Source organism: Dermacentor silvarum, chromosome 9 (genome assembly GCF_013339745.2).
Source record: "Dermacentor silvarum isolate Dsil-2018 chromosome 9, BIME_Dsil_1.4, whole genome shotgun sequence".
Classification (NCBI taxonomy): Eukaryota; Metazoa; Arthropoda; class Arachnida; order Ixodida; family Ixodidae; genus Dermacentor; species Dermacentor silvarum.
In genome coordinates this window covers 136825335-136833249 of record NC_051162.1, presented here as the reverse complement: position 1 = coordinate 136833249, position 7915 = coordinate 136825335, and the positions used below count along the sequence as shown (strand labels likewise).

Genomic DNA, 7915 nt, shown 5'->3' with positions numbered 1-7915 from the left:
GCGGACTTCAGCCTCGCGTGGACTTAATTGGTTACCCCATGCCTTGATCTGTTTTCCTTGTGTCGTGTTTTCCAACCAGGATCACACATGAAACATGTCCCATACCAGTGGTATTGTTGCCAGCTTGAGTAGATCCTCATTTCTCAAGTGCTTCGGTAGCCCAGTGATTGTACGAAGGCTCGCCCTGTGTAACTTTTTGATTGTCACCGAGGTCACAATCAGTGAAATTGTATATGGGTGCCCCATAAAGAATCTTTCCAACCGCGACTGCTTTTGCAAGTGTTTGGCACGCTTTCTGCTGCGCTCCACCATACTAAGCAAGCTTGTTTGACATTTGTCAGAGCATGTGCGAAATCTTGCTCCATTTTCGTTTCAGGGTGCAGATCCATTGCTTGGGGGTGTTGCGCCTAGCAATCTGTGCTCCGAGGATCCTGATTTGTCCGACAGTATATGTAATATTGCTTTGGCCGATGTGTAATGTGATCTGCTTGCTTGCATTAGTCGCTTCCTTTCTGTCTACGCCGATGATGAAAATGCAGATATTCTAGCAAGAGTGTAGCAGATGACAAAGGCGATCGAGTCCCTCAGCTGACGTCGCACCAGAGCACTGTCTGGAGTGCCACCTCAGCCCTCCTAGTGAGGTGGAAGACAGCTTGTAGTGTTATGCAGTTTGAACAAACGAAGACAGTTCGAATTCAAAGTTGTCAGGTCTCGATGTCTTTCCGTTTGGGTCCCGACAGGCTCAACATTTTATTCTAGCCCTTTAACAAAGCCCTTGGAGCCCTTCCAAGCTGTCGGCCAAGCATGGGGTAACAAAGCACCCAGCGGTTCACTTGAACTGGTTCACCAGCTTGTGCACCTTGCAGTCTGTCCTCAGCTGGACGAAATTCACCAGCACACTCCTCTCCAGACTCGCCTGGAAGACAAAGTAACGCATACACAAAGCTGACAGTCAAATATTTCCTTCGGGTTCCTATAGTTATCCTCCTAGATCTACACAGACATCTAAAGCGATACTGACACAAATTTTTTCGAGTCCTCCTTTTTGCTTTATCCTCCTGAGACCCGAACACAACTATGTGATATAATCACTTCTCAAGGTGGTTTTTATTGTCAACTGTTATGTTATGAACCTTAAAAACAACTTTAAAAAATTTAGATACCACAGTTAGATGCCAAAAACTGTGTCTCCATGTATGTGAACATTTCCTCATCTCCTCATGTTTGCTATAGTAAAAACTGCATTTCATTGCTAAAAACAGAGATGAAGATGGAACTACGTATAGTACATTGTCATGTTGCTGGCGTGTCCAGTATTTTCATGCAATCTCAGTGATTTCGAAAAACACCTCAAGGTTGCTTTCGGCCATCTGGGATGACACAGAGGTCTAGATCAATTGAGTGGCAAGTTCCTTGAAAACGGATGACAAGAATATGAGTAAACCACTTCTTTACAGTTACACATGCACCATACTTTATACCCAGCATGAATATTTTGCATAATCAATTCCGAGTGAACTTATAAAAAATGTAGAAGGCCATACACAATGTATTGTACAAGGTACGAGAAGGTCCTCGTATGCGGCCTACGGCCGCATACGTAGCCGCATACGAGGACCTTCTCCTCGTATGCGGGGCCTTAGGAGTTTATAAGACCCCTCACCAGGTTTGGTCATTTTAAACAGACAAGCACTGTGTATACAATGCGTGCTGACGACCATGTTGGCAAAGTATTGCACCACTGCACGCCAGCAAGAACAGCTGCAATTTCACACCAAACGCTGTGCGCCCTTTTTCTCGAGGGAGCCCTGCTCCCCGCCGGAGAGTTGAAGTCAGACGCACAAGTGTGCCCACATAATTCACATTGTTGAAACATCACTCACCGTGACACGTGACTGAGAATTATTTGAGGCTACATCAGTTATTTGTTTGATCTGCTGCTTCACTAGACAACTTAGAGTTTAAAGAATTAAAAAAAACTACAAATCGAATATTTGTGAGTTTTGGTTTTACTCGGTGCCATAGCAAAGGGACGTATTTTCATTTCTTCTGTTTCCACGTCATGCACTGCCCGCACAGAAAACAAAGATATCTTCAAACATAGGTGCACTGAGGAATCCATTTCAATGTAGCGCAGAAGCAGCCAGACAACAATGCAGGTGTTCTTGTGCACAGTGCGCAAAACCGTGCACAGTGCGAAACGAGACAAATGCAACAGCTCACACACGAGAGAGATACCAGAAGTGCACGAGACCCTCACTGGAAGTGCACCGCACAAGAAAAAGGCAATAATGAAGGCCGGACCCGTGACGTGTACAAGACGCAATTCTCCGGCTCCGGTATGGAAGAAAGCAGGGAAAAAATTTCGCTTGCGGAGGTTAAACGGGCAAGTGGAGATTAGAGTATTTATGTTGACAGTGAAGCTCACCTCCTGAAAGCCCCCCCCCCCATATAGGTTCACGGCACTTCAAATATTTCTATCTCTGCTATTAATTAATCAATTTGAAAAATTCTTACAATGAACACTCCCTAAAGGGCACGTAAGAACTTCCAGTGTATAACCAAACTTTGCTATGGGGCCTGGTGTGGGGCTTTTTAAATGAAGGCATGGTACCTCTAAACCCCTGAAAAAGTACTGTCAAGCCTCAGAGCACCCTAAATATTTGAACATAATCGCTTTTCTACAGACAGTTTCGGTTTCGTTTCTGCTGTGTTGTGATGCCATGATGCAGTATGTGGTCACGTGAGAGCAGGACACTGCAATGTCATGACTTTTGCTACGGCATGCTCGGTCGTTCACTATGCTGCTACTTCGGGCCTCATAACGAGTAGCAGCATATGAGGTGACCGAGCAAGCTGGAGCAAGTGTCAAAACGTCAGAAAGATGTTGGCAATGTCCTGCTCTCAAGTGACCACATATTGTGTCATGATGTCATAATACAGTATCCTCCTTGGAAGCAAAACTGAAACTAGCTGTAGAAGAGCTATTATAATTATTTACGGCACTCTGAGGCTTGTCACTATTCTTTCTAGGGCAGAGGTTCTCAAGCATGTTCGTTCCAGGGAACCCTGCTAAGCTCCATGAAGCGTCAAGGAACCCCCCCCTCCGTCCGAATTAAACGAATTAAAATGTCTTTATTAACCGAATGTCAAATTATCCATCCTATCAAGCAAACATTAAATGAATGCTTACTACATCAACACGCCTTTATTTACTGAATGAATTAGCAAATATTGTTTCTATTTTGCACAAGAGCAGTGCAGAAGCTGCAATTCTCGTCATCTCATGACTGATTATAGCTAGCAGCGGCGAAGGCCTCGCGACATCCTTTGCACCGTGGCCGCGACGTGCGTCTCCATCTAATGACGCACTTTTCACTATTGCGCGCACATCCCAATTATTTTTTCGCTAGTGAGCTGGTCGCCAACAAATTGTTCGTCCATCGCGATGTAGCCGGTGCTCTTCATCTTCAACAGCTTTGCACTGAGTCAAAGCGAAACTACTGCTTGCTGCAACCGCTGCGGACGAAACCGCGGCCATTATGGACGTGACGGCGACCTTGTGGTTCAGAAGGCAGGCGGCTGACGCATGCACCAAGTCAAAACGAAACTACCGTTTGCTGCAACAACTGTGCATAAAACTGCGGTCGTTATCAACGCGATCATGGATGGCGACTACGAAGTAGCGCAGCGGGAGCGCATACTCGATCGGTCTTGTGGTGAGCCTTGGCCCGTAAGCACCGTGACTGTCGCACTGTGCTGTATCTTGGGTGAATAAACCCGTTTTTGTTGGCGATCTGACTCCGGAGCCTTCTCTGCACTGTGTCGTAGAGTCGACGAACCCTGCCATAGCGCCTTTGTGCATTGCAGAGTGGAGGAGCGTCATGCCCTTTTCTGACCGTCGCTCGTATGGTAAGCCTTGTGCAAACCCATCTCCACATAACTGGCGCCCAATGCAGTTTTGGCATGGCATCAGAGCAGGCCCCTTCACGGCCCTCGTTCCTGCTTAACCCCCTGGCTACGGACTTAATGTCCTTCGAAGCAGACGACAATGATAGCACGAGGTAGGTTTGCCTTCGCGACCCTCTGCTTTCCGCCACCAGGAGCGATCCCTTCCTTGGAGCGCCCTAGATGATGTCGACCTTTTGGACGTGTACGCTAGTCCTACAGCCACGCCAGTTACGGGTTTCCTCAACTGTTTGAGATGCGCCCTAGGTGATGTCGACCTTTCGGATGTGTACGCTAACCCTACAGTCACGCCAGTTACGGGTTTTCTCAACTGCTTGAGACACGCGGGGAGCAGGTGCCTACTAGCCCCTCTGGCGTGCTGTCTCCGCTCGCTGGCCTTTGTCCCGAGTGCAGTTGTGCCCAATGTGCCGCATCGGAGCCACCCTGTTTAGATGTCGGCACGAATACACTGGCCGGCCTCCCTTTGTCCCGAGCGCAGTTTAGTTCCCCACGTGCCGCATCGGAGCCACCCCACTTAGACGCTCGCAAGCATATGCTCGCTGGCTTACCTTTGTCCCGAGCGCCTTTCTCGGACGAATATGCCGGCGTGCAGCTTTCCCGCTCCACCATAGGCGTGAGCTCGCTCACCGGCCTCTCTTTGTCTCAAGTGCAGTTCGGTGTCCCATTCGCCGCAGCTGAGCCTCCCTGTCTCGCTGTTGGTGCAAAACCGCTCGCTGGCCTCTCCTTGTCCCGAGCGCAGCTGGGATGTAATGTCTAGCGCGAGCCACCCCGCTCAGCCGACAATGTCGCCGCGTTTTCTGACTACCGCTTGCCTCATGTGCATCTGAGCGACATTTTCGACGTGCACGAGCCACCCCGCTTCGCCGTCGATCCGTCTGCCGGCGCGTCAGGCCTTATGCGCCTGTCGAAGCGGCAACCCAGCTCTGCTCATTGCCGTTTACTGGCCCCATTGGGTCGGTCGCGCATTGAGCGGACCATCTGACCGTTGGTCTTTTTCTGCTCTCCGGAAGTTCACGTTAGCGTACGTGCCGTTTGCCGTGGAGACGTACAATCTGGCTCAAGCGCTCGTGCGAGCCATCGGGCCGCCTCATGCGCTGGGCGTTGACATGGCAGCGGTACCTTGTTATGCGCTACCGGAAAGGGAGTTCAAACGTGGTGGCGGACGCCTTGTCGCAAGCCCCTGTTTCGGCGTCTGATCCTTATTTGGTCCACCACTCCCGTGAGCATTCGCACCAAGTAGAAGCCGGAGCCTGAGTCTCCAAAGGCTCAAAAGGCGCGAACCTCACGCACTTAGTAGAGACCAGAGCCTGTGTCTCTAATGGCTTGAAAGGCGTGACCCCCGACGGCGAAGCGATCCCCGGATTGCCAGCCTCGGGAGAGGACGTATATACCCGGTGAACCCCATTACTCTCGCTGGTATCGTCTTCAGCAGGCAGGAGCTGCTAAAGGCTCAGCAGAGCGATCCATTTTGTAAATAGAAATCATTGACAGGCTCAAAGAGCTGAGCTCCCAAGAGAAGCGGGGTGGCAAAGCCGTCGGGCACACACGGACAGCTGGTATTGCTGTTGGCGCCGAGTGCCACGCAGCTTGTATTGTTGCGGGCACGTGGGATCCGTATCTGGTTGACGCCGATGAAGTTCTGCGCTATATCCCATCTGAGGAGGCTCCCCAGGAGTCTTTCAAGGTGGTGATACCCCGCAGTCAAAGGAAAGTCACCCTGAGCTATTTCCACGACTCGCAGGTGGCCGGACATGCGAGTGGCCTTAAAGCTTTCCAAAAGTTGTGCCGCTCCGCTATCTGGCCAGGCATGAAGCGTGACGCTCTTCACTACGGCCGCTCGTGCCGCGTGTGCCAATGTGTGAAGCCTCGCCCCGGCAAACACCCCGGGCTCATGCTGCCAATCGACAGCCAGTTACCCTGGCAAGTCGCGGCTACATTTTTCTCCTGGCTGTCACAGATCACTCCACGAAATGGGTTGCACTTTTTCCCCTTCGTAAGTTAACGGCACATGCAATCTGGGACAAGTTGACCGAGGTCTTTAACTGCTTCGGCTTTCCGGCGGAGCTGATAATGGACAACACATCCTACTTCACGGCCAAGGTGTTCGTGGATGCGTGTGCCCACAGGCCAACCCCACAGAGCGAATTAACCGGAACCTCAAGACCTTGCTCACGGCTTCTGCCCAGCAAGACAGGGATTGGGATGTCTGTCGTAACTAGATAGGCTTCTCCTTGCGGTCTACGATGAACCGTTCGACCGGGTACACGTCCGCTTTCCTTAACTTCTGGAGAGAGTTGCCAAACCCCATGGACCGCATTCTGCGGCCTGGCAGCAGGGCGTGCGTCACGACAGCCGGCTTTTCCGGCTACGCGATGAAACTGCGCTCCCGGATGGACGCGGCCCTTGACCTGGCCCGTTCCAACCTGGCAAAAGCGCGAGCTGGACAAAAGGCCCAATAAGACTGGTCACATCGGGACCGCTGCACTACGGTGTCGGCGATCTCGTCCTCAGACGCAACCATGTCTTGAGTGACGCCACCAAAGGCAGCTTTGCCTCCCTGTCGGCCGAATGGTTGGGCGCGTACCAAGTCGAGACCGGAATGTCCCCTCTGGTATGCAAGCTGGCTGACTCCCAAGGGAGACCAGTCGGCGGTCCAGTTCACATCTTGGACCTCAAACCTTTCGTTGCCCGTCGCAATGACTGGGGAGAGGGGGAGGTGTTCAACGAACTGCAGGCAAACCGTGACACGGCTGGCCCCAGGCCACGCCACCGGTAAAACCTGCGGAAACGCACCTAGGCAGGCTTTCTCCCACCAGCTGGTAGCCGGACTTTATTCCCTACCACGCCGGTGAACGGAGAGACACAGCTACGGTGCGAGGGCGCACATTGAAGCGGTGACAAGCCCTTTTGGCCTAATATACCCTCTTGTGCTCATCCGGCTTCTCACACGCCTAGTCAGCTTTCTCCCACTAGCAGGTAGCTGGACTTCATTCCCTACCATGCCGGTGAATGGAGAAATGTAGCTACGGTGCAAGGATGCACATCGAAGCGGTGACAGGCCTGTAGCGCCCACTGACGCTGCTAAGCGCGAACGCTAAAGTCAGCGCTCTCGGCCGGCGCCTTGGGGCCGGCTGCGACTCACGAGAAAAATAAAGTTGGGCGGCGCGTGCCAGCGGCGCAAGCACGGCACGCGCTAGTCCGTTCTGAAAGCCTGCTGAGCTGGTCCTCTTGTTCAGGCGCTCCGCTGCGACCCCTCGGTTCCCGACAGTGGTGACTCCGGTCTAAGAGATGACCGACCCCAGCAACCTCCCGCTCTCAGGTAACCTTCCGCCTGACGCTACCGCGCGCCCACGGGACGTCGCAGCTCTACAGCTCCGCCTGCCCACGTTCTGGCGCCACAACCCGCAGGTTTGGTTCGCCCAGGTCGAAGCCACCTTCGATCTGCACCACATCACCTCGGAGACTTCGCGGTTTCGCCACTTACTTTGCAACCTGTCTCCTGAGGTGGCTCAGGAAGTGGCGGACGTTATCGCTGCACCTTTGAGTGATGCCCCATACCAGCAACTGAAGCAGAGCATTTTAGAATGTACCACGGCGTCTGAGAGCGCGCGCATCCAGCAGCTGCTTACCTCCGAGGGCCTTGGAGATCGCCACCCTTCCCAGCTGCTCAACAGCATGCAACAGCTCCTGGGCACAAGCAACGTCGACTCGAACAGTGCGCTGTTGAGGGAGCTCTTTCTACAGCGCTTACCACAGTCCACCCGCCTTGTCTTGGCTGCTACAGAGGACTTGACCCTCGACCGCCTCGCCCAGCTCGCTGATCGAATCCACGACGCGACTTCTCCTTCAGTCGCCGCCCTCTCTTCAACGCCACAGTCCTCAACCATGGCCCGCTTAGAGTCCCGGATCTACCAGCTCGCCGTTTCCATCGACGCCCTTCGGACGT

The 7915-nt window shown here is 52.6% G+C and overlaps 1 protein-coding gene across 1 annotated transcript in view; it reads right to left on the bottom strand.

Annotated features, from left to right (window-relative positions):
- Positions 1 to 694: 694 nt before the first annotated feature.
- Positions 695 to 7915, bottom strand: part of LOC119464428 (exocyst complex component 5-like) — a 223009-nt gene continuing 215788 nt past the window's right edge. The window contains exon 16 of the mRNA XM_037725388.2: positions 695 to 916. Coding sequence (XP_037581316.1) covers positions 830 to 916 — 87 coding nt within the window. The 3' untranslated portion in view covers positions 695 to 829. The remainder of the gene's footprint in view (positions 917 to 7915) is intronic.